The sequence below is a fragment of the Kogia breviceps genome, chromosome X, assembly GCF_026419965.1.
Source record: "Kogia breviceps isolate mKogBre1 chromosome X, mKogBre1 haplotype 1, whole genome shotgun sequence".
Classification (NCBI taxonomy): domain Eukaryota; kingdom Metazoa; phylum Chordata; class Mammalia; order Artiodactyla; family Physeteridae; genus Kogia; species Kogia breviceps.
In genome coordinates, this window is record NC_081330.1 from 28,700,236 (window position 1) to 28,727,382 (window position 27,147).

At 44.1% G+C, this 27,147-nt stretch overlaps 1 protein-coding gene across 2 annotated transcripts; it reads right to left on the reverse strand.

Annotated features, from left to right (window-relative positions):
• Positions 1–2,299: 2,299 nt before the first annotated feature.
• Positions 2,300–5,666, reverse strand: ZCCHC12 (zinc finger CCHC-type containing 12). Of its 2 annotated transcripts, none has more exons than XM_059049690.2 (4): positions 5,339–5,666; positions 4,934–4,985; positions 4,563–4,703; positions 2,300–4,136 (listed from the first exon to the last, which is right to left on the reverse strand). In XM_059049690.2, the coding sequence occupies exon 4, from the start codon at positions 4,025–4,027 to the stop codon at positions 2,816–2,818; it is 1,212 nt and encodes a 403-aa protein (XP_058905673.1). In that variant the 5' UTR covers positions 4,028–4,136; positions 4,563–4,703; positions 4,934–4,985; positions 5,339–5,666; the 3' UTR covers positions 2,300–2,815. The 2 variants fall into 2 exon arrangements, with proteins under 2 accessions (XP_058905673.1, XP_066879354.1); XM_067023253.1 differs by lacking the exon at positions 5,339–5,666 and adding an exon at positions 5,167–5,258.
• Between the last annotated feature and the right edge of the window lie 21,481 nt (positions 5,667–27,147).

The following is a 27,147-nucleotide window of genomic DNA, read 5'->3' on the forward strand; positions in this document are numbered from 1 at the left end:
CAAAAGGGTGATTTTCATCTCTTAGCGACCAATGAGAAATGAAGGCAGAAAGGAAGAAAAGAAGCCTATAGTTTGAAATGAAGCCTTTTTTAGGCTATAACCCCATTAGTCTGATCTGAATGCCCAGGTCTTGGTTCCATGTCTCCTAATTAGGGAGAATACATATTTCTTGAGGAAAGGAAAAGCCAGTGTCACACAAAGTGAAAAAAGAAATGTCAGATTACATCAGGTTGGCGAAATAAAAATTTAGACAATCTCAAATTCATACAATAGAGAGGAGGCTGGAGGAGGGAAGAAAAGGGGGGAGAATCACAGAACAAATTTTCAAAGCAGTGGTCTATACTGAACTCCCAAGCTAACTCCAGTGAAAAGGAGGGTAGTGAAATGGGCAGAATTTATTTCTCATTTCAGGTTTCTCTTCTACCTGGTGCCAGAAAGAAATTATGGCAACATAAAGTGGGTCTTTGGGCAAATATTCAACAAGTGTTTATAAAGTAAAATTAAGAAAAGACGAGCAGAAAGGGAGAGGTATGAGGAATTAAGGGTTAAAAATCTACGTGAGCTGGGAAGTGGTGGTGGTCCCTGTGGCTTTGGGGGCCTGAGTGCAGCTGCCTCTTGCCTGAAGGTGATGGGGGGGGATCCTCTTTGGCTCTGGGGGTGGCTACCAAGGTCCCAGGGGTGCCATGGATGGATGCAAGGAGAGGGCCTCTGGAGTCTGCACTCCTGGCCAGTTCTCAGCTAAAGGGTCCGAGGCAGAGAGGCCCTCCCAGTCTCCCTCTGGCCAGGAGGGTTAAGGAGGCTGAGGCTTAAGGCAAACCTGGGATGCTAGGGGTGGGGGAGGAGTAATGGCAGAGCTAGGGAGGCTGAGCCCCCCCCCACCCCTGCACCGAGAGAGAGTGTGTGGTGGTGTGGAGGGGGGACGGGGAGGTGTCTTTCAAAGCAGGTTCAAGGCGTGGCAGCCCAGGGAAGGCTGCACTGGCTTCTTACAGTGCCTGGCATCTCCCCCTCCCTCCCCCCTCAACTGCTAACATAATTAGAAGCCCACTCTCTCTCCCTGGGCACCTCAACCTGTGCCATTCCTGGTACACACAGCCCAGAGTTCGGTATGAAACCCTGGAATCCATGATTCCCACCAGGCTTCCTGTCCCTGTCAGTCTCCATGCGAGTGTCCCTGGTCATCGGGCCCTCAGCCACTCTCCTCTTGCTCTGTGCTTAGCCCCTGACACACCACCTGCCGCTGCTGCGTGCGCTGTCCTCTCGGCTCTGTGGAGCACCGATTTCCTGCAGGACAGCTGCTTCAGGTCCCCAGGTGTGCACGTTCGTTTCGCTCCACCCCCTGGCTTAAATGCAGTCATCCCCCTCCACCACCCACCCCCAGCCCTGTCCTGCTCACAGAGGTAGGAATTTATACACCTGCAAGAAACATAGGGATCCTCAGGGTCTGAGGTCAGATACGTCCTCTTACCACCCTCCGATATGAGATCAGGAGAGGGGACAGGGCAGGTTCCTGGGAAGGTTCTCCGCCCCACCCCCCGCAACCCCGTCCTGCCTCTCCAGGCCATGAATGCCCTCCACTCCACTAAAATAACGTGGAGGGCTTCCAGGCTTTCTGATCCCCGTGTTCCTTCATGCGTCCTGGCAACTATATTGCTTTTCGCTCCTCCCCAGCTATACTCAGTTCCTGGGTTGAGTGGGGTTGGGCTTGGAGTCCTCGGGCTGCCCGTGTCCTCTAACATGTAGCTTCAGGGCTTCCAGGCTGAGGCTCAGGGCGCTGTCAGGAGCTGAGCCTCCTGGTGCTGGGCTCCCTTTCCTTAACTGGGGAGTGGGAAGAGGGCCGTGTCAGCCCCCAGGAGAGATTCCCGGTTGTGACCAGGATGTGGTGAAGCGGCGGCAGCAGTGATCTCAGAAATCCACCCAGAGGAGGGAGAGCTGCCCCTCCCCAAAGTGGCCAGGAATGGAGCCACTGGGATCCTCATTTTGGGCTATTCAGCACCAGACTCCCCCGCTGTGAGAATCTTCTGGATACATTGGAGAAGAGAGCATTAGCGTGTTGTCAGCTAGTGGGTGCCATAGTTTGGCTCTGTGACCTAAGGGACAGGTCAGTTGTGGTAAAGGGCCTCTGTCCATTTACCTTTGGGGACTATGTCAGCCCATTTCTTCTTCCTTTTTCCTCATCTGCAAAGGGAAGTTAATAAAAAACCCCACCTCAGGGTATAACCCACCGTTTATAGCTTTTTACTATATTTTTCTTATTCCTTTTTCCTTTACTTCGTCCTAAAATAATATCAGAGACATTAAGATAGATGCTGATATATATTTATTGACATAGAAAGAAGCCCACAACATATATTATTTGGTGAAAAAATACACTTTAGAACAGCACTTATATTTGATCACTTTTTTCTATACATATATCTATCTGGGTACATAGGCATAGGGAACTATCTAGAAGGACATTCATCACAGGGTTGACGGTGGTTATATAAGGGTTGGAGGGTTTGGGGTTACTTGTACTTCCCTTTATTGTTTTAATATTTAACAATGAATTATACCAGTTTCACAAAGAGAATAAAGCCATCAAGGAAAGGGGCACACACAGAGAAGGTAGACCCTTGGGCAGCAGGGGACCAGAAGCAAGGACGGAAGTCAGGCCATCTCCCTCCACTGTGCTAATATTCAAGACCCTTTGTCTTCCACCCGAAAAGAAAGCCACCTTGTGGATTAATTCATGCAATTAGAACCAGCACCTGCCAGTTTTCCCATTGCTGGACTCTGTATATAGGTTAGGGTTCATTGAAAGCTGGGGGCTAGCACCTCACTGTGGCTCAGAAGGGTCACTGGGTTCGCCAGGGGCTTCTCTTGACCCCTCCTCCTCGGTATGTGTCAGCTCCTGCAGGGTGATAATCAGGTTCTCAAACACATGGGCCTTGTTGCTCTCATTGTCACAGGTTTCCTTTGAGTGGCCCTCCTCTCCACAGTACGAACAGCGGATTGTGTATTTTCGCTTCCTGGTTCTATGCATATCCCCAGGACCATCATTCTTATACCCAGAACCCCCGCTGGTACAAGGAGACTGAGCCCTGGAATTGTTGGGGGACTCAATGACTAGCACTTGATTCCGAGGTCTGGCCCTGCGTCTGGGGGGAGGAGAACTCGAGAATGCAAGTGGAGGGTTCTGAGACTCCACCAGGATCACATCCTCATCTGAGTCATCGTCGGGGGTATCATCTATCTCTATCACGTTGCAGTCGGCATTACCGATCACTATGGGTGGGGAGCCCCCAAATGCCACTGGGCTAGTTGCCCTCTCCACCATTGACTCAGATCTCTTGGCCCGCTTCCGTTTCATAAAAGTGTCATCCCAATCCTCTTCCTCCCTTATCATTCTGATTAACTCCAGGAAACTGGGGAGACGCTCCTGCTCATTTGCATACATCCTGAGAAGATTCTTCAGCCTGAAGCGCAGGTCCCCATTCAGCTCAGCCCCTAAAAGGAGCTGGTGCAGGCGACTCTGGTTTGCATCTTTCTGAGCTATGATCCCTGCCTGAATAGCATTCTGGAGCTGCACCTCTAAACGGATCACGTAAAGGGAGGCTTTCTCCCCTGGTGCCTGCAGGGTGTTAAAAAATCTACCATGAGCGGTCACACTGCTTTCAGACTCCCCAAACACCAATTTCATGGCGTGCAAGAAATCTGCCACACTTAGATTGGGGTTGGCCGCCTGCAGCAAACGCATGACCTCCCGCGCAGGGCCCCTCAGGGTTTTTATCAAGCGCTTGAGCTTTTCCTCCTCAGACATATTCCAATCTGGTAGGACCCCATGGACTTGGGTCAGCCAGTTTTCAAAGGTTTCTTCCCCCTGGGCTGGCACCACCCTCCCCGAGAACAACTTCATGTTTCTCTCTGCCATGTTGGCCATTAAAGGACCAAGACTTCTCTCCAGGGACCTTAGCATAGAATGGGCCCAAGGTGGCAAGCGCGCGCTCTGCCGCCTGCTGTTACCCACACGCGCAATGATGCTGGCCATGACGGACGATGACCGGGTTTCTGAATGCAACAAGATGCTCAGGCTTTTTAGAAAAGCCTAATCTGCAGGCGTGCTGGGGGGCTCTGCCTTCCTCTTATCTCAGTAGGAACTGTAAAAAAAGAAAACAAAACAAAAATTGGCAAGAGGAGTTAATAAGGGACCGGCTGCAGCTGTATTCTCTCCCTTCCTGAATATCCTGCAGTACATTTTATATCTGCCCACTGCCCTAAAAATATCCTCCAGAAGACTGGCAATTACAACCTCACGGAGCCAGCCGGTGTCTCCGTGTTAGCAGGGTGCTTTTTACAGCCTCATCCATCCCCTCCCGCCCGTCCTTCAAGAGGGACTGCAACTGTTGCTTCTAATTCTAAGTGTAATAGTGTATGGAGCTGATATTGGGCTCTCAAAATAGAGCACAGCGGGCACAGATTTGTGGGAATAAATAAGATCTCATTAACCTCTTGGTCTCCGGTCTCAACCACACCCCTTTCTTAAAGTCCCCTCTCCCCCGCCCCATTATTTTTCAGATTCTTACAGGAGCTCAGGAGCAAGCGCGCGCCTTTATTTCACTTCCAGCTTCTGCAACCAGCGGCCTCCGTGAGAAAGCTCGCCTCTGGGGGTACGGTCGATCGCTGTCCACCGGGGGTCGCCGATCCGGGACCTTAGGGCGTCAAGACTGCGCCGCCGCAGAGGGCAGGGCAGGGAGGGAAGGGAAGGGTCAGAAGCAGCCTCATCCTTCACCCCGCTCCCTCCCACCCCGCGCCGCCCCCGCCCCCTCCCCTCCCCTCCCCCCTCCTCCGGCGGCCTCCGTAGTACCCAGACGGAAAATTCCTTCTCCCACCTCTGAATACAAGCCAAAGCAAGCCCCCCCCCCGTTACATTTCCCCAGGGAAATCGTCGCCCTACCAGCTCTGCCATCAGCCGCACAGAATTCAAGTTCGGATTCGGCTTTGGTCGCCTGCCAAGGAGAAAGGGAATGGGAGCTGGACGCTCACACCCACGTATTCCTCCCCCAGGAAGGGATGAGGAGATGCAAAGGGGTTCAAGGCAGACACTTTGCGATTCTCCCCCCAATAACAACGCGCCCCTTGCCACTTCCCCCCGAAAACGCGCCCCCTCTCAATCCAGGCAAATCCTACCCGTTCGGCAGCAGCCAGTGGAACCCCACTTCCTCCCTCAGCGCAGCCGGGCCGCGGGAGTGCTCCTCCCCCTGCCGCACAGTCCTCGATTTCCCAAACGGGGAGCCGCCCAGTCCTGGTAGGGCTTCCCCCTCCTCTCTCCTCGCGGGGCAATCGCGCTCCCTTTCTTTACCTGTGCTCGGCTGGTGGGCAGCGGACGCTCCGGCGTTGACAGCTGTGATTCCGCCTTCAGTCTCCGCGGCCCTGCAGGGGGAAAGGACGGCCGCCTCCTCGGCCGCTGAGCGACTCGGGACCGCCCGACGGAGCTGCTACGCACGGCCACCCAGCGAGTGGTAGCGGAGTCGAGGCAGCACGGTTCCCACGGCAGCCGCGGCTGCTATTATCCTCTGCCCCCTCCGAGACAAAAGAGCGTGACGATCTGGCTGGCGGGGCCAATCAACGGAGCGCGGGGGCGGACTCCCCGCGCCGCCTCGGGCAGGATGCAAATGTGCGCCGGCGGCCGAGGGGCGGGGGGCGGTGACCAGCGGGTCCCCGGGACGTCAAGTGCAGCTTGACGTTGCGGGGACCGGAGGAGTTTTCGAGTCTTCCCCTCTCCCTCTCTTCCTCGCCTCAACCCTGGGCCTTGAAGCCAGGTGCATTAAACATGAGGCGGAATGGAAATCAAATAAGTAATAAAAGTTCTTCACCTTCGTAGAGGCGGAGTGGAGAAAAGAAAAGAGCGTTAGCGCTTTCTTTGTGCAAACAGCTCGCACAGACTTTTTTTTTTTTTTTTTTTTACTGTGAAGGAGGTGGCAGTACCACATCCATTTAACAGTGAGGGGACTTGGGCACTCCGGCTCTTAACCAATACTCACTAAAGTATGCGTGCAAGGCTGGCTGCCTCAATCATTTGGGGGAGCTTGTTGGAAATGCAGATTCCTGGGCCCGGCCTCTGGGAGATTCTGACTGACGAGGGCTAGAGCTGGGGGGTAGGATTTTGTATTTTTAACCAGCACTGTAGTTGATTCTGAGGTGTCAAGAGGATGGTGGATAATAGACCTGCCTCCAGCGTATCTGTTCACAGCATACCTATGGTGAAATGCAACGCCAGGGCAGATGTTCCTCCTGGAGTCCATGATCTTCCTGAAATTGTATGCAAAGATTTTGGACTGTGTAGGAGGCTGAATAATGTCCACCCAAACATATCAAGTCCTAATCTCTGGAATCTGTAAATGTTACCTTATCAAGTAAAAGAGTTTTTGCAGGTGCGGTTAAAGTAAGAATCTTGATGTGGAGGAGATCATCCCCAGAACTGACCACAAGCGTTCTTATGAGAGAGGAAGAGAGAGGGCTGATAAACACAGAGTAGGAGAATGTGACGTGAAGACTGCGGCGGACATTGGGGTGGCGTGGTCACAAGCAAAGGAATGCTGGTAGCCACCAGAAACTGGAAGAGGCAAGGAAGAGAGTACAGCTCTGCCCAGAGACACTGATGTTGAACTTCTGGCCCCCAGAACTAGGAAAGAATAAATTTCTCTTTTTTTAAACCACCAAGTTTGCGGTGATTAATTTCAGCAGCCATAGGCAATTAATACAGACTCTGTATTTTGCCGAGTCCATAGCTTTGTAGATGTTTTTTAAAATATTTATTTATTTATTTTGGTGGCGCCAGGTCTCGGTTGCAGCAGGCGGACTCTTAATTGTGGCATGCGGGCTCCATTTCCCCAACCAGGGATCGAACCCGGGTCCCCTGCACTGGGAGCACAGTCTTAACCACTGGACCACCAGGGAAGTCCTGTAGATATTTAAATAGTGGTTAAAAACCATTCCCCTACAATCTTTCTTCATTCATATTGTCCTCCTCCCATTTGTACTTGAGGACGAAGTGCAAGAAACGAAACACAATTTGCTTACACACAGCTCTGCTACTGATACAGCTCTTCCATTTCTCACCTTGAAGACAGGTTGCTAGGCTGCTCTGCTGTGAGCTAAGGACAGGTTGAGGGGACCTGTCCTTCGCTGGATTTGGCGTCACTGGCCTCGGAGGAGTAACTCCATAGAAATGGCAATGCAGGGCAGCCCAGAGTGAATCGGCGCGGCGGTGAAGCCAGTGGCTCCATGTACTAGGGTGCTGGGGCTGCCATAACAAAGTATCACAGACTTGGTGGATTAAACATCAGAAACTTATTTATTTTCTCACAGTTCTGAAGGCTGGAAGACCAAGATCAAGGTGCCCACAGGGATTGGTTTCTCCTGCCGCCTCTCTCCTTGGCTTGCAGATGGCCGCTCTCTTGTTGCCTCTTCACAGGGCCATCGCTCTGTGTGCTCTAGTCTCTGATGTTCAAATTTCCTCTTCTTATAACGACCCCAGTCACTTTGGATTAAGACCCACCCTATCAGCCTCATTTTAACTTAATCACCTTTTTAAAAGTCCCTATCTCCAAATACAGGAGAGGTATTGGGGGCTAGGGCTTCCACATATGAATTTGGGGGGGATGCATTTCAGCTCACAACACTCTATTTTCCCTTACTTCTGGTTCTGGGAAAACATGTCTCCTTTCCTTCATGTAGAGTGTGACTAGGAGGTCCCTGTGGGGCTTTTGGGGATCAGGGTGGTAGCAGCATGCACTGCACAAGTGCAAAGTTGTTGCTGCTGCTTGTTCTTGACTGCTGACATTTGGTGCTTTTTTTTTCTTTATTATTATTTTATTTTTGGCTGCGTTGGGTCTTAGTCGCCACTTGCGGGATCTTTCACTGTGGCCCGCGGGCTTCTCTCTAGTTGTGGCATGCGGGCTCCAGGGCACGTGGGCTCTGTGGTTATGGCGCGTGGGCTTTGCTTGCCCGCAGCATGTGGGATCTTAGTTCCCCGACCAGGGATCGAACCCGAGACCCCTGCATTGGAAGGCGGATTCTTTACCACTGGACCGCCAGGGAAGTCCCTTGACTGCTGACATTTGGAAGCAAGCGAACAATCTGATGTCCTTCGGCTGCTGTTGGGTTCCTCTTTAGCCTGCTAACATATGTTACCTGCTCCTTTCTGCTTTCTTATTTCCAACCCCAATACTTAGAATGCCTTGGAGTAGACAAACCCAATTTGGAGATGAAGCCCCCTGCATCTCAGGAGTGTGGCCTTTCTCTTGTGGATGGAACGGTGGGGGGAGGGGCAGAGGGGGGAGGGTGGTGGAGGTAGAGAGAAGGCAGGTTGGTCACCCGGCAGAGTCAAGGGTGATGCTGGCGGTAGCTAGCTCATGGGTTACCTTCAGACTCCTCCTTCGGCTCACCAGTGCTGTGAAATCTGACCCTAGCCTCTCAGCACACTCTTGTTCTGAATTTAAATAGCTTCATCACCAAATCAGGTGATCTGCAGTTGGACATGGTGGCATCATAAAAGACAAAGGCTAGATCTCAGAGCTCTGACAAAATGTTGGAAGGAAGTGGATTGTGTATCAGGTGCCTGGGTGGAGTCATTAGAACAAAGACAGGGTCACTCCATGTAGGGCTAGGGGAAGAATGTTGTATAGTGAACATCCCTTATCTCTGGTCTCATGTTGCCGGGTGTCGGGGGACACTTCCAATTGCAAAGATTCAGCTCTGGTGGCTCTAAGGAGGCCACATTTTATTTTCCAATTGCAAAAACATAAAGCTTAAAAACCTGTAGGTTAGGGCTTCCCTGGTGGCGCAGTGGTTGAGAGTCCGCCTGCCGATGCAGGGGACACGGGTTCGTGCCCCGGTCTAGGAAGATCCCACATGCCGCGGAGCGGCTGGGCCCGTGAGCCATGGCCGCTGAGCCTGCGCGTCCGGAGCCTGTGCTCTGCAACCGGAGAGGCCACAACAGTGAGAGGCCCGTGTACCGCTAAAAAAAAAAAAAACAAAAAAAACCTGTAGGTTAGGAGCTAAAGCTTTCAGTTGAAACAGTATTAGCTACCTTAGCTACCTTCAGCTGCCTTCCTCCTCTGTGCCAGGAATTTTCCCTCTGTTATCTCATTTAAGCATCTCCGGCAACTTTGTTGAGATAGACATCTTCTTTCATCAGAGGAGCTGAGGGCATGCAGGCACTTCACACTAGGGCTTTGGCTCATCAGAAGTCAAAGCTGGGATGGGGATGCTTACAGGAGACCCTGACCATAATAAATTGGGACCCTGAGGGCAGCATCTTTCATGAAAATCTTCAACAAGAGGGTGAAATAAGGATATTTTTAAACAAACAAAAACTAGGAGAGTTTGTCGCCAGCAGATTGCCCTAATGGAAATTCTAAAGGATGTACTTCAGGAAGAAAATGATTTTAGAAGAGCTAAATGCAGGAAAGAATGAAGAGCAAGGAAAGTGATAGTATGTGGACAATGTAAGTGAACATTGACGACAGAAGGAATCATAAAAACGTCTATCCTGCTTTAAAAAAATAAAGTACCGTACAATAAGAAAAGACGTCAGAGGAGCATAAATGGAGTTCAGCTTTTCTAAGGGCCTTGTATCATATCGAAAGTGATTTGGGTATTTATTAAATTTATACTTTGATAAGGTAATTACATATGTAGGAATTAATAGGATGTAACTATTAAAATAATAGCAACAGAATATAAATTTCCAAACTAGTAGAGAGGGAAAATAATTGAATAAAAAAATCCTGAGTCAATTTTTTAAGTCAAGAAGTAAGAGGTTAAAAAAACATAGGCGGAAAAAAAGTCATAGGTGGAAACAATACAAGCACAAAATAAAACGATAGCTTGAAACCTAAATATACTAATAATTTTATTAAATGTTTGTGGGCTAAATGCTCATGTTAAAAAATATTGTCAAATGGGATTAATAAATACACCCATATGCTGTTTAAGAGAGACTAGTCCAAAATATAAGGATACAGATAGGTTGACAATAAAAAGATGGAGAGAGATAAATAATGCAAATAACATTTAAGTGATAGAAAACTTGTATACCTGTGTTTGTATCAGACGAAATACACTTAAAAGCAAAAAGCATTATTAGACATATAGAGGGTTATTTTATAATGATAAAAGGTTCAATTCACCAGGAATGATTATGCACTTATAACAAAACCTCAAACTACATAAAGGCAAAGTTAACTTACTAAAAAGACAAATAGACAAATATACAGAATGGGAGGTCTTACACCTCTCTCAGTATTTGATCAAGGAGAGAAAAAAATGTCTCTGAGGATATAGAATATTTGAACAATACAATTAATAATTTGAGCTAATAGCCAATGTATAGAACACTGCCCACCAACAACTATAGAATACACACACAGAACATTTATAAAATTTGACCATGTACTAGGCCAGAAAGCAAGTCTCAATAATTTCAAAAAATTGAAATCTGATCATAATGCAAATAAGTTATAAATCGATAAATATAAAAGATAACTGGAAAATCTCTGTATGTTTGGAAATTAAGGTACACACTCTGAAATAACTGATGGGTCAAAGAAGAATGATAATAGAATTTAAAACATTTGTAGTTGAACAGTAATGAAAATATATCAAAGCTTGTGGGATGTAGCTAAAGCAGTGCTTAGAAGGAAAAGTATCTTTCAGCAATGATGAAAGGCCAAAATGTTCATGAGTTAAGTATCCATTTCAACGTTTAAGAAGGCAAAAACGATAGGCCCAGCAAAATTAGGAAAACATGACATGATAAAGATAAGAATATAAATTAATGACACAGCAATAAAGACAAGTCAAGACTGTCCTCTCTTGACACTTCTATTCAGCCTTGTATTGGAGTTCTAGCCAGGGAAATTAGGCAAGAAAAAAGAAATAAACAGCATTGGATTGGGAAAAAAAAGAAGTAAAACAATCTCTATTTGTAGAGGACATGATTTTGCATAGAGAAAATCCTACAGAAACCACGAAAAAACTTCTAGGATGAATAAATTCGTTCAGCATGATTGTAAGATACAAGAGCAAGATACAAAAAGCAATTGTATTTCTATACACTAGCAACGAACAATCCAAAAATGAAATTAAGAATACAATTTAATTTACGATAGCATCAAAAACCAAAATATTTATGAATAAATTTTAGAAGTGCAAGACTCCTACAAGGAAAACTACAAAACATTGTTGAAAGAAATTAAAGATCTAAAGAAATGGAAAGATATTTCATCTTCATGAACTGGAAGACATAATATTGCCAAAGTGGCGATATACAGATTGATCCATGAGTTCAGTGTACTCACTATCATAGTCCCAGTTGGCGTCTTGGTAGAAATTGACAAACTGATCGTAAAATTCATGTGGAAATGCAGGGGACCCAGAATAGCCAAAACAATCTTGAAAAAGAAGAATAAAGTTTGAAGATTCACACTTCCCAATCTCAAAAGTTATAAAAAGCTAGAGTCAAGACTGCCTGGTATTGGCATGAGAATAGATATACAGATCAGAAGAGAACAGAATTGAGAGGCCAGAAATAAACCCATACATTTATGATCAATTGATTTTTGACAAGGATAGCAAGACCATTCAGTGGGGGAGAAGAATAGTTTATGCAACAAATGACACAGGGACAACTGTATATCCACATACAAAATAATGAAGGTGGACCTCCTATCTCATACCATGCACAAGAATTAACACAAAATAGACCATAGACCTAAATATAAGAGCTAAAATGATTAAAAAAAAAAAAAAAAACTCTTAGAAGGAATCACAGAAGTAAAAATTTGTGACCTTGGGCTTCCCTGGTGGCGCAGTGGTTGAAAGCCCACCTGCCGATGCAGGGGACACGGGTTCATGCCCCGGTCTAGGAAGATCCCACGTGCCGCGGAGCGGCTGGGCCCGTGGGCCATGGCCACTGAGCCTGCGCGTCCGGAGCCTGTGCTCCGCAACGGGAGAGGCCACAGCAGTGAGAGGCCCGCGTACCGCAAAAAACAAAAAAACAAAACAAAACAAATTTGTGACCTTGAGTTAGGCAAAGACTTCTGTGACACCAAAGCACAAGCAACACAGGTAAATTAGAAAACATAGATAAGTTAGACTTCATCAAAGTTTAAATATTTTGTGCATCAAAGGACACTGTCAGGAAAGGAAAAAGACAATCCGTAGGATGAGAGAAAACATGTGCAAATCATATATCTGTGTCTAGAATATATAAAGTACTTTTATAACTCAATAATAAAAAGACAAATAACCCTATTAAAAATTGGGCAAAAGATCCGAATAGACCTTTCTCCAGGGAAGATAGAGAAATGGCCAATAAACACGTGAAAAGATGCTCAACATCATTAACCATCAGGAAAATGCAAATCAAAACCACAATGAGATACCACTTTATACCTACTGAGATGTCTGTACTAAAAAAGAAGGACAATAACCAGTGTTGGGAAGGATATGGAGAAATTCAAATTCTCAAATATTGCTGGTGGGAATATAAAATAATACAGCCAGTTTGGAAAACAGTCTGGAATTTCCTCAAAACGTTAAATGCAGAATTACCATACCATGCAAAAATTCCTCTCCTAGGTGAATACCCGAGAGAAATGAAACAATATATCAACATACAAATTTGTACACGAATGTTCATAACAGCATTATTAGTAATAGCCAAAAAATGGAAACAACCCAAATGTCCATCAACTGATGGATAGTTAAAAGGAATGAATTTCTGATACACACAATAACATGGATGAAACTTGGGAACATTATGCCACATGAAAGAAGCCAGTCACAAAAGGCCACATATTGTATGATTTCATTTATAGGAAATGTTCAGAATAGGCAAATCCAGAGAGATCGAAAGTAGAGTAATGGTTGCTGGGAGTTGGGGAAGGAGGAAAAAGGGGGTGACTGCTAATGGGTACAGGGTTTCTTTCGTCGTTGTTGTTGTTGTTGTTTTTTTGGCTGCACCACGCGGCATGCAGGATCTTAGTTCCCAGACCAGGAATCGAACCCGTGCCCCCTGCAGGGGAAGCACGGAATTTTAACCACTGGACCGCCAGGGAATTCCCCAGGGTTTCTTTTTGAGGAGATGAAAATCTTCTAGAATGATTGTGATGATGATTGTGCAACTCTGAATGTATTTTTTTAAAAACACGGAATTGTACACCTTAAAAGGATGAATTTTATGGATGCGCACTGTATCACAATAAAGCTGTTTTAAAAAAAGAATACTTAGGGTATGGATCCATTTATGTAAAGCTCAAACACAGGTGAGACTATATTGTTCAGACATGCATTCAGAGGTGATAAAACTAAAAGAAAGCAAGGAAATAGTAAATATATAAATATTAAATAAAGTCAAGATATTGGTTACTCTGCGGGTGAGGGAGAAGTTTGTTGTTGTTGTTGTTGTTTTTGCGGTACGCGGGCCTCTCACTGCTGTGGCCTCTCCCGTTGCGGAGCACAGGCTCCGGACGCGCAGGCCCACTGACCACGGCCCATGGGCCCACCTGCTCCGCGGCATGTGGGATCCTCCCGGACCAGGGCACGAACCCGCGTCCCCTGCCTCGGCAGGCGGACTCTCAACCACTGCGCCACCAGGGAAGCCGGAGGGAGAAGTTTTGATTGAGAAGAGACCTCCAGAGGGCTTCCCCAATGTTCTACTCCTGACCTTGATTGGTGGTTACATGGGTGGTTTTTTTTTCTATTTTTTAAAATGTATATACATGCTTTATGCGCATTTCTGTATAAATGCACTATTTTGAATAAAACAATAAAATTAAACTCATTCGCATGAGTTTATGTGGCCTACACTAAATTATTAAAATGTTGGACTGAGCCAGGTTATTTATTCCAGATATTTAAAGCAAAGAGTTGCTGTATTAAGTGTCCGTGAGATTAAGAGAGGGTGGAGAGGTGGAGAGGGAGTAGGGTAGAGAAAGAAAGAAGAGGATTTGGCTTTCCTAAGAAGTACTACCCCTTGGGGCGCTGAGCAAGGCACTAAAGATGGGGTAATAGTGGTGAAGTATCCAGGCTCTGCAGCCAAAGCAACTAGGTTCAAATTCTGCATCTGCCACTTAGTTTCTGACTCCTCCTGTGCCTCAGTTTCCACATCTGTAAAGGCAGTTTATAATCGCATCTAGCTTAAATGTTATTGTGAGGATTAAAGAGCTAACCCTGGGCTTCCCCGGTGGCGCAGTGGTTGAGGGTCCGCCTGCTGATGCAGGGGACGCAGGTTCGTGCCCCGGTCTGGGAAGATCCCACATGCCGCGGAGAGGCTGGGCCCGTGAGCCGTGGCCGCTGAGCCTACGCGTCCGGAGCCTGTGCTCCACAACGGGAGAGGCCACAACAGTGAGAGGCCCGCGTACCGCAAAAAAATAAAATAAAAAATAAAAGAGCTAACCCTTGTAAGGTCTTGAGAACGGTTTTTGACACACAAGTGCTCAGCAACTATCATTTGTTATTATTTCTTCCTAAAGCTCTTAATAAGGTGAAGAAATTAATTCTGAATCCCTGTTGTATGTCTGCTATTGTCCTACTTTCCATTTTTTTTGGTAGATACATGAAAATATTAAAATTTCATTTTCAAAATCTACATGTCTGACGTTTCACTCTTTCAGACTGGTTCTGCTTCCTCGGCCCAAAGGAGTAGCCAACTCCCTTAATCCTCAAACCTATCCTGTGAATTGCTACATTCAATAGAAACTGACACTCAGAGAGGTTAAGTAAGAAGCCTAAAGTTGTACAGCTTGGAAGAGGTAAGGTCATGTTTTGAAAACAGGTCCATCTAAGTCCAAAGTCCTTGCACTTCCCACTGCATCACGTTGCCATGGGGTTGAACATAACCATTAATCCATAGGATTAATATACTAGGCTTGGCTGTTTTTTTCCCTTACCATTGCTAGTGTCAGAGTTGGCCCTTTGTGTAGCTGTAGTAGCCAGCCTCTTCCGTGGCCTGGTGTTGAAGCAGCTTCAGTGTCTCATTAGCCTGAAACTATTTCCCCTGATATGCTCTATAAACAGGTCAGTCCTGAAATAATAATACTAACATGTATTATGTGTCTACTGTGGGCCAGGTACTGGTTTAAGTGCTTTGCATGTATTAACTCATTATGTCTCCAATCCCCCCCCCGCCCCCACAGGATGCAGCTCTTATTATTCCTATTTTAACAGTGAGGCATCTGAAGTTCAGATAGATTTTGATATCTTAATTTGGTTCAGGTCCAATATGTTAGAACATTTAAGACATTATGTTCTAGTTCAAGTGAGTGTATATGGAAATTTTAAAAATTGGTTTAATTCCTAAAAAAATAAAAATGAAAGAAATCAAAATCTAGTATTTCAAGAGTTCAGGAAAATTAATATTTCCTTATCTACTTATATCTATTCTTTTCCAAAAGGGGAAGTCTAATTTGTAGTTATTTTTTAAAATTAATTAATTTATTTAGTTAGTTTATTTTTGGCTGTGTTGGGTCTTCATTGCTGTGCGCGGGCTTTCTCTCTAGTTGCGGTGAGCGGGGGCTACTCTTCATTGCGGTGCGTGGGCTTCTCATTGCAGTGGCTTCTCTTGTTGCGGAGCACGGGCTCTAGGCGCGTGGGCTTCAGTAGTTGTGGCTCGCGGGCTCTAGAGCGCAGTCTCGGTAGTTGTGGCACGCGGGCTTAGTTGCTCCGCGGCATGTGGGATCTTCCCGGACCAGGGCTTGAACCTGTGTCCCCTGCATTGGCAGGTGGATTCTTAACCACTGCGCCACCAGGGAAGTCCTTGTAGTTATTTTTAATCTCTATTTCTATGTTTCCTGATTTTCTGATTGTTGTTGTTGTAATTATTATTTTGATTTTAGACACACACTTTTCACTTTAATTGACATGCCAACTCAGGATTAAAGACTCTCCTAGGGATTGTCTGTGTAAAGCTTGCAGTCTCCCTACTGCACTATCATTCTAGAAGTCAGAGGAACCAGGAGGATGGCTCCTTCTTTGCCCGGCCTTGTGGGTTTCATATTTTCTAGAACAGTTAACTCCTAGCTAATTCTGACTAATCCTTCAAATTTCAGCTTAAATGTCACATCCTTACAAAAGTTTTTATTACTCCCCTTCAAGACTAGGTCGGGTTCCCTTGTTATCTGCTCTCACTGCATCATGAACCTTTCCTTCATAGCAATGATCGCATTTAGTATGATTGTTTTTCTGTCTTTACAGTTAGACTGTAATACAACTTTTTGAGGGGTCCCATCTGTTTTTGCTCCTCAATGTATCCTCCGTACCTAGCACACTATAGCCACTCAATCAATGTTTGTTGAACGAATGAATGAAAAGATGAAGGTCCAGTTCCATTACAGAAAAGGAGGTTAGCAAAAGAAAACATCAACGAGTAAGTGGTGCCCCTGCAGGCAAAAAGTAAGATATTCTACAGCAGTATCAAAAGTCAGAGCCAGCCAGTGACTCAATCAAAGCCAGGGATTTTGTGGGTCCAGCAAGGAGTTGCGGTCCAGGCCGGAACTTTGGTCAGTAGCTACAGGATAGCAGGAGCAGCAGGAAAGATCTCAATTCAGTGCTGGGATGCCAGGCTGGAAGCAGTCTGTGGTCAAGGTCAAACCCTTCTGGAAAGAAAGGATGCTACAGAACACGTGCCCCCATGGTTTCTTCATTGGGGACCGAGAAATCAAGCTAGCTAAAAAGAATTCGAGGGTGAATTCCCTGGTGGTCCAGTGGTTAGGACTCGGTGCTTTCACTGCCATGGCCCCGGGTTCAATCCTGGTCGGGGAGCTAAGATCCCCCACGTCGCAGGGCGTGGCCAAAGAGAAAAAATTCCAGGAAGAACTGTAAAAGACTTTTGAGAGGCGAGGTCTTTCTTGCTGGCTCCGAAATATGTCCCCTGTCACACTACGCGGCTTTCGCAAAGCTGCCGTTGCAGATTCTACATGCTGCCCCCAGATGGCAGCAGTGCGTTAGTCTTGAGCTGGAAGGTACTGGTGAGCGCTCTGTCTCGCTGGCAGTCCCCTGACTGCCTCATAGTAAGCTTAGATTTGGGGCTTCCTCGCCCTATGCCGTGAAGGCTTGCAATGCGTCTTCTGCGAGTGCCCGCCCCTCCCCCATTGGTCTTTCCCCGGCGCCTGGCTCCCGCGACCCCAACTCTTGAAGTCGTTCTCCTCTCACTGCCATCCCTGAGTGCCCTCCACCCTGATGGAAATCATAACCTGATGGTTCCCTCCAACAATCCACGTCAACGTGTCCAGAAGAGAATTCTTACTTCTCATCCCCCCCATCCCCGACCCCCCACTCAAGCCTCCACTTCTCTCTATCATCTTAAACGTCTTCCATCCATCCATTCCTGGTGAGCCCACCTCTAAAATATTTCGGATCTGCACCCTCCTCTCCAATTTGCCTGGCACAGGAGATCCTCAGCACCTCTCGACTGAGCTCCTGACACGTCTGCTTGTCTCCATTATCTTCCCCCACAACCCAGCCTGGCACCATGATCTGTGCCTTCACTCAAACTCCTCCAAGGATGAGCATGTCCCCTTTTGTTAATCTCATCAGATTCTACTCACTCTTCAAGATGCAGATCAACTAGCTCCTTCTTTAAGAAATTTTTCTATCACTCTTTCCCCTGCCTGTCTACAGCACTTTATTTGGACCTCTTTTTAAAAAAAAAAAAATCTTTATTGGAGTATAACTGTTTTACAATAGTGTGTTAGTTTTTCCTTTACAACAAAGTGAATCAGTTATACATATACATATGTTCCCATATCTCTTCCCTCTTGCGTCACCCTCCCTATCTCACCCCTCTAGGTGGTCACAAAGTGCAGAGGTGATCTCCCTGTGCTATGCGGCACCTTCCCACTAGCTATCTAATTTACATTTGATAGTGTATATATGTCCCTGCCACTCTCTCACTTTGTCACAGCTTACCCTTCCCCCTCCCCATATCCTCAAGTCCATGCTCTAGTAAGTCTGTGTTTTATTCCCGTCCTACCACTAATCTCTTCATGACATTTTTTTCCCCTTAGAGTCCATATATATGTGTTAGCATACGGTATTTGTTTTTCTCCTTCTGACTTACTTCACTCTGTATGACAGACTCCAGGTCCATCCACCTCATTATAAATAACTCAGGTTCATTTCTTTTTATGGCTGAGTAATATTCCATTGTATATATGTGCCACATCTTCTTTATCCATTCATCTTTTGATGGACACTTAGGTTGCTTCCATGTCCTGGCTATCGTAAATAGAGCTGCAATGAACATTTTGGTACATGAGTCTTTTTGAATTATGGTTTTCTCAGGGTATATGCCCAGTAGAGGGATTGCTGGGTCGTATGGTAGTTCTATTTGTAGTTTTTTAAGGAACCTCCATACTGTTCTCCATAGTGGCTGTATCAATTTACATTCCCACCAGCAGTGCAAGAGTGTTCCCTTTTCTCCACACCCTCTCCAGCATTTATTGTTTCTAGAGTTTTTGATGATGGCCAATCTGACCGGTGTGAGATGATGATATCTCATTGTAGTTTTGATTTGCATTTCTCTAATGATTAATGATGTTGAGCATTCTTTCATGTGTTTGTTAGAAATCTGTATATCTTCTTTGGAGAAATGTCTATTTAGGTCTTCTGCCCATTTTTGGATTGGGTTGTTTGTTTTTTTGTTATTGAGCTGCATGAGTTGCTTATAAATTTTGTTAATCTCATCAGATTCTACTCACACTTCAAGATGCAGATCAACTAGCACCTTCTTTAAGAAATTTTTCTATCACTCTTTCCCCTGCCTGTCTACAGCACTTTATTTGGACCTCTTTTTATAGCTCTAATTTTTAACATTCTGCCTTGCAGATTATTCATTATTTATGTAGATGAAGATCTCCCTCCATCCCTTAGCCCAGGGTGGCAACTGTGTGGCACAAATGCTTCAACTCATCTCCCACTGGCACACAGTAAGAGACATTACTATTCCATCCTAGCTGTCTTGCTACTGGGCCCAAATTCAATCTCAAAATCCTTCTCGAAACAGTACTCTAGGTAGAACTGGTCCACAAGATTAAACAAATTTTCCATCCCTGCCCCAGACTATAAGAAACATCAAGACAGAAAGCATGTGCTATTCTTTGAATCCACCACTGCATCTTGACATAATCTATACTCATTTCAAGGCTTCTTGAATGAATGAATTTAAAAAGTGGAATGAGGCTTCCCTGGTGGCGCAGTGGTTGAGAATCTGCCTGCCAATGCAGGGGACACGGGTTCGAGCCCTGGTCCGGGAAGATTCCACATGCCGCAGAGCAGCTAGGCCGGTGAGCCACAATTACTGAGCCTGCGCGTCCGGAGCCTGTGCTCTGCAACAGGAGAGGCCGCGATAGTGAGAGGCCCGCGCACCGCGATGAAGAGTGGCCCCCACTCGGCGCAACTAGAGAAAGCCCTCGCACGGAAACGAAGATAAACAAATAAATAAGTGGAATGGAGCAGACCCTGGCAGCAGGAATGCTGCTCCCAGGTTCCACAGTTCAATTTAATCAGCTTTTTTTTCACTCCAATATATCTACTATATCCCGCTGGTGATAGACACGGTGTATATCAATATTTCCCAATGGTATTCAAAGCAGCAACTTACTGAAAGCTGAATGACTAAGTGTACACTCAGGAGGTTTAAGAAGCACATACTTAACCATGCATAACTTTTCTCGGCCTAATATTCAGACCCATAAGCCTGTTTTTCTACCCTGCTTTCAGATTTTCAGTGCACTTAAAAATATCATGAATGGGTTGCACCATTTTGGTCTTAATCCATGTTGAAATGCTCTTTCAATATCACATTTCCAATGCGCTTAAATTGGTCCTTATCCTGAGGGAAAAAATGATACAACACACATATGCTTTGTACTGTCATATGCAAAACCATTCCCTAGACATATTACACGTTGGCATTTGGTTGCGTGTGTGTGTGTGTGTGTGTGTGTGTGTGTGTGCTCATGCAAGTGTGCAGGGTTTTTTTTTCAAGGAAACCTATGTGCTGGTTGTGTAAGAGTGTTCTAATTTCAAGGCCAAACTTGAGTTTTCACTTCTTTCACAGATGTCATACTGTTCTTAAAAACAATTTCTGGAGTCCAATTGGACACTAAACTTATGTTTAGTCACAGCAATCTGGAAAGGAAAAAAAAAGCTACTTTGTGGTGACAGGGCCATATTCATTACTAGATGCCAACATGATATGGTTTTGAGGGCCAACAATTGTTTGTTGCCAAATCCTTGCCCCTACATATCACAAAGCATCAATATTCAAAAATCCACCATGAGCCTGGTTGGATCCTGATTTGAACAAATTATAGAAAAAAAATTATGAGACAATTGGGAAAATGTGAACACTGACTGGATATTTGGTAATATTAAGCAATTATTGTTAATTTTTAAGTGTAATAATGGTATTGCAGTTGTTTTTTAAATAAAAAGCATCCTTAGTTTTTAGAGATGTACACTGATATGCTTACAGATGAAATGATATAATGTTTGGGTTTTACTTTAAAATAATTCATTTTGTGGGGGGGGTAGAGAATGGGTGGAGGTATAGATGAAACAAGATTTTCCATGTTGATAATTGTTGAAGCCGGATGATGGGTACATGGTTGGTCATTTATTGTAACAATCTCTCTACTTTTATGTTTGAACTTTTCTATAATGAAAGATTTTCAAAAATCTACCATGGAAGTGGTAGCATGGTTTTGGGGAGGCTCCTTGTAATATGAATCTTATCCAGGAATAATTATCCACAAACATCTTGGACTTCCTTGACCACATTAGCGAAGAATAACTGATCAAATGTCTTAAAATGAGGCAGAGGCCCAAAGGAAGAGGAAATGAGGCAGGGCGAGTCTGGAAAGAGAGGAAGTTGGGAAAGGCCTGGAACATGGACTCTTGCCAGAGAGGACAAGCCACTGCCAGCCACTGAAAGAGAGCATTTGGGGCTGGTAGTAGCTGGAGAGAGAATGCTGGAAGAAAGTAGTAGACTCAAAAGAGGGAAGGTATCTTGCATATGCATGCTGGTGAGGGCTAGTGGGGTGCAGCTGGAATGTCAAAGTTGTAAAGCAAACTCACCTTTTGGGCAGAGCTAGCTTTGTCTCCCCTCTAGTGCCTTTGGAAACATCATGGAGATAAGACATTTAGAATTCATTCTTAGTCCAATTCTCAAGTCAAACAATAACTCATGGAATCATTTTCTGGTTTTTGTCTACATTTTCAAATCTACAAGTCTTGGGTCAGCTGCTGTTTTTCTATATCTGCTTCCACTGTTGTTCTAAAAACAATCAAACGTTATCATTTTATTGATTGTGGAGGTTAGACCTGAAGGGGCTCCTGTAGATCACTTACTCCTTTTCACAGGAGAGAAAACCGAAACTAAGAGAAAGGAACTGACTTGCCCAGCATCGTGCAGTGCTGGGGCGCGGTAGGTTCTCAAAAAATATCTGTTGAGGGTGGAATTGTTAAACTTGAGTCTTGGAGAGTAAGCTGACTGTTCGCTGGGGGGAGGGGGGAGGGGGCAGGGAAGGAAGTGCAGAGAGAAGGGTTCTGCGCCCATGAGTCTTTAGACAGGTTCAGATTGTCTAACCATTTTTCTATTTGTGCATTTTAGTTAATGTTGCTGTGTATTAAAGAATAAGCAAGTCCTAATGCCCAAAGCATATTAAAAGTAGAGGTAGTAAAACAATCCCTTAATAAATGCCCTTTTGTTGGTTTTTAGGAGTGTCTTCTGGGAGTGTCTATGTTAATCCACCTCTTGGAGCTGGACGTAGTCCTGTATTTAGCTGAAATGCTGGAGGAGGGGTAAGAGGAAGGGTGAAGGGAGGGCTCTTGGCTAATATCTCCATATCTAAAAGACAGTTTTAGGTTATAACCACAGGTCTACATGTGCATGTTTTTGTAAAGTACTTACGTTTATTACGGACAAGGTTCATTCATTATTCTGCATCATCTAGGCTTTTTAGATGTCCTGAGGTGACAATGTATGATAAAAAGTAGAGCTAGTGAATGAACCAATTTGTAAATATCTTTGTTATAGTTGATAAAGAAGCAGCATCTTGGACATGGAATTGTTAAACCATCTCTGAGAAATGTACGTCAGGACGTGTTCATTAGGTTGGCAGCAGAGGGTCAGAAGGAAATATAAAGGGACGGATGTATGTGGATGTGTTCATATTTATATTTTGATGATAACCATTGATGTGTGTGCATCTCTTGGCTGTACTATAGGAATACGTTGTTAAGTAATTCAATGGAAACATGCCTCCTTGCTAATACTTTAATAGTTTGGATCGGATAATGAATCCTCTTAGAAGCATTATACTTTGCGTACTCTGTTGCTTCATGTCTCATTTTTAATGGAATATTAAGGGAATGTAGTATTTTAATCATAACCCTGACAATAATTTTATCTAGAAGCCTGTTGCCATTTTTGTCTTCGGTGACATTTTTGTCACCAAGAAAGACAGGATTACATTTTTTTCTTCCAGATTGAGTTGGTGTAGTGTATTCTTGGTTATCAAAATACTTATAGCTTTGGGACTTTGAAATGGTAAATATTCATGATGTGTGAAAAAGCATGATACATAACTGTATGATCTTAATTACATAAAAATGGATGCTTAGTTGTATAAATACACAAACGAGACCTAGAAGCACACATCAAATGGCAAATTGCTTGTGACGATGGATGACTTTGTTTTTTGCTTCTTGTGTTTTTTGGTTTCCTATCATGCACATGTTAACTTTTAAGAAATAAATGCTATTTTAAAAACCTTAAAAAAAATCTGTTGAATCCAGGATTGGTACATACTAGTATGACCCTACCAAGAAATTACAGCTGGCATCAGATCTGACTGGTTGGTGCCCATGTCACATAGCTTTAATATCACTCCTGGCTGAAAAAAATGAATAAATAAATAGAGAAAGCAAAGTTAGATTGTCCCTGACTTACAGGCTTTCTTCCTCTGTAATTCTAGTTCTGGTCTCCTCGGGGCCCCTACGTGCAGGCAGAGCAGCTCTTGGCTGTGAAGGTCACAGCTAATCCAAATCTCCTCTTGGGGCTGAGTTTTGTCAATTATCTGTTAGCCTCCTTAGTGCACCGCACTCCCATCCTGAGAAAATGGTTAGTTGGCCTCCAGACTACCTATTTTACTGTCAAGGAGCAGCTATCCAGCATTATTTTTCCAGTTGTTAATCTAACCCAGGGGTGAGGGGAGAAAGTGGATCTGTGTGGGTTTTTTCTGTGAACTTGAAAAGTAAAAAAAGAAAAAAGAAAAACGGGAAAGGAAAGGAAGAAAAACACTACTTTTGATTTTAAACATTTTTAGAAACATAAATAAAAGAGTTAAGATTTGAATTCTAACATTCTAAGATTCTAATATTACTAACTAGATTTATACCATATTTTTTTTTCTAAAACAGTGCAATTAGAAAATGTCATACCATTACAAACTCAGTACAATGAAGCTTAATAGTATAATAAGATATTGTAAAGGCAAGATATATTGCTGCCACTAGGATTGTCATTTTCACATAAGAAGGAACTGGGAACTGGTGCCAGAATAACAGTACATACAATCACAGCCATCATTTATTGAAGTTCACTTCACATGGTTTATTTCATCAACATCTCAAAATAATCCTATGAGGTAGGTCCTTTTATCACCATTTTACAGATGAGAACTGAGGCTCAGACAGATCAAGTTAAGGAAACCTCCAAAAAAGTAGAACCAAAAGACAATTAATTGAAACATGAGAGAAAGACATGAAAATTAAAGAATCAGTCCAGGACATCCAATATCCAACTAATAGGAGTTCTAGAAACAGAGAAAACAAAAAAGAAGATAGTATGTGAGAAATGTCTCAAAAATGAAAGATGAGTTTTTTGATTGAAAGGGCTCACAAAAGCCCAGCCCAGTAAACAGAAGAAGACACAGAAGAAGGCATATCACTGTTAAATTTTAAAACACTAGAGATCGAAAGAGAACTTTTAAAGCTTGCAGAAAAAAAAGTTACATACAAAAAAAAAAAAGAAATCAACACAAGATCAGACTTTTCAAAAGCAACACTAGCAGCAAGAACATATTGGAATAATGTTTTCAAAATTCTAAAAGGAAATTGTTTCTAATTAGGAATTCTTCATCTGGTGAAAATGTTAATGATGTGTGAAGATATATTCAGACACGGAAGGGCTTTATTAAAATTACCTCCCATGCAATCTTTCTAAGGAAGTTAGTGCAGGATGTGGTCCAGCAAAACTAGGGCGTAAAGCAAGAAAGTGGACAAGCTGAGAGCTAGGAAACAGAATCTAACACAGAAGAGAAGCAAAGGGAATTCCCAGGATGACAGCTGGGTAGTGGGCCTAGAGGGAAACCATTCCAGAAAGGATCAGGAGGGCAGCAAACTCCACTAGGGCTGTCTCCAAGAAAAAGAAATGGAACTCATAGGATCAAGTAGATCCTATGACTAGATTACCTAATATGCTTGACCATATTGAGTGAAGTTTAATGGTTCTGATAGAAAGTTTGAGACAAGTCATGGCAGGTGCATAGCAAAACAAATCGAACCAAATGTACAGTGTGGGGAATATAGTCACTAGCTATGTGATATCTTTGTATGGTCCCATATTGTAACTAGACTTATCGTGGTGATCAGTTTGAAATGTATAGAAATACCGAAGCACTATTTGTGTAACAGGAGTTAACATAGGTCAATTATACTTCAGAAACAAATAAACTCATGGAAAAAGAGATCAGATTTGTGGTTACCAGAGGCAGGGGGTGGGGGGAGTGGGAACTGGATGAAGGCAGTCAAAAAGTACAAACTGGGCTTCCCTGGTGGCGCAGTGGTTGAGAATCCGCCTGCCGATGCAGGAGACACGGGTTCGTGCCCTGGTCCGGGAAGATCCCACATGCCGCGGAGCAACTAAGCCCGTGAGCCATGGCCGCTGAGCCTGCGCGTCCGGAGCCTGTGCTCCGCAACGGGAGAGGCCACAACAGTGAGAGGCCCGCATACCGCAAAAAAAAAAAAAAAAAAAGTACAAACTGGCAGTTATAAGGTAAAACAAGTACTAGGGATGTAATGTACAACATGATAAATATAATTAACATGGCTGTATGTTATATGTGAAAATTGTTAGGAGAATAGATCCTAAGAGTTCTTACCCCAAGAAAAAAATTGTTTTTTTCCTATTTCTTTAATTTTGTATCTATGTGAGATGATGGATGTTCGCTAAACTTACTGTGGTCATCATTTCATGATGTATGGACATCAAATCATTAGGTTGTACACCTTAAACTTACACGTGCTGTCTGTCAATTATGTCAATAAAACTGGAAGAAAAAATCCAAATCAAACCAAAATAGACAATTTGGGGAAAACAAAATAAGGGAAGCACAGTTAATGGCACTCTACACAGATCAGCTGTGAGCAATAATTATATGGTATAATGCAAATCCTGAGTATTTAACCCCAAATTTGTTGATATTTGTGGAAGAGAATTTTGAGTGCACGTGGTGTATGTGTATGTGTTGGGACGCATATATGAAAGCTAGTTCCTCTCTTCCATAGCAGAAATTTAGAAATAGATAATTTCTAAACCTAAATAAAAATAAGAAATAGCATTATTAGGGTATTATTCCAAAGAGTTATATGTCAAAAGAAACAGCTAAAAATGTTAAAAGCAGTTTTAAACAACACAAATGTATTAGCTCATACTTCTGCAGGTCAGAAGTGCAGCCCAGCATGACTGAATTCTCTGTTCAGGGTCCCACAAGGCTGAAGTCATGACAGGCCGGCCAGCCTGGGCTCCTATCTGGAGGCGCTGGGAGAGAGTCTGTTTTCAGGCTCATTCAGGTTACAGACAGGACGCGGTTCCCTCTGACAATTTCCACATGGCCTCTTCCATCCTCAAGCCGGCAACAGCACTTTGGGTCCTTTCTGTGTTTTGAATCTCTCCTCCTCTTCTGTTTCCAGCCAGAGAAATTTCTCTGCTTTTAGGGGCTCAAATGATTAGATCCGACCCACCCACATAATCCAGGATAATCCCCCCCACTTTAAATTCTGTCATCCTAATCACATTTGCGAAGTCCTTTTTGCCACGTAAAGTAACATTTTCACAGGTTCCAGGGATAAGGCTGTGAGGATCTCTTCTGGGAGGAGGAATCCGGGGTAAGGAGGGGCGGGGCAGGGGACTGTTTTTTACAAGCCCTGTGGTACTTTTTGACTTTTAAAATTATGTACATGTTTATATTTGGTCAAATGAAACCCAAAAAGTTAAATTCAATGACCAAATTTGCAAGTATTGTATTCAAATGGATTTTAGAGAATGCATCCGATGTAGTCATTATACAAGCAATCTGTATTACACCAAGTCCATTTTTGCATTTCTAGGCAAAATGACCTAAGATCTGCAAAGCATGTTAAGAAATATTTGTTAGGCACAGCCATGGCTGGGCCCTTGTGACAATTCTGACTTGGGTGTACCACAGGGCTCTTCCAATGTATCAATTCCGTTGTTCTTACTGTTGTATTAAAGGGCCGCCTTCGGTTGTTTTTGGCAGCTACTGCTAATAGCTAACTACCTCCTACAGCAAGAATAAGAGGTGACCATAAACATATTTTCTTGATATGTAAAACAAGTCATCATCTTAATTTTTGCTAGCACACGTAGCAAAGGTCCTCACTTCTAAATGAGCTCTACGACTTAAGGCCACTGTTACGAGCCTTGGATGGGATGATATATCACTGTCTAACATCTTCATTTTATAGATGGGGAAGCAGATGCAGATAGGAAGAGATACCTGCCCAAGGTCATTCGGAACTCCTACATTCTAATCCAGGTTTCTTTCCCTGTACAAAGTAGCCTCCCCCTGACTAAACACCTGATACCAAGACAAATCTTATTCACTTCTAAATTCCTAGCGCCTAGCGCATTGCCTGGCTCAGAGAGGAATGGACGCACGAATGAATCTTAAGACACTGTATAAAGCTCACTTTGCAACTAAATATTTTAAATTCTCAGTCTGTCGGCTGATAAGAAATTTGGCAATAATTTGAAATAAGATGTTTCTTCTTTAGCCTCCTTAGGACAAATAAGTA

Excerpts from the sequence above, each read along its gene's own strand:
- ZCCHC12 (XM_059049690.2), bottom strand. The coding sequence starts at position 4,027 with ATGGCCAGCATCATTGCGCGTGTGGGTAACAGCAGGCGGCAGAGCGCG.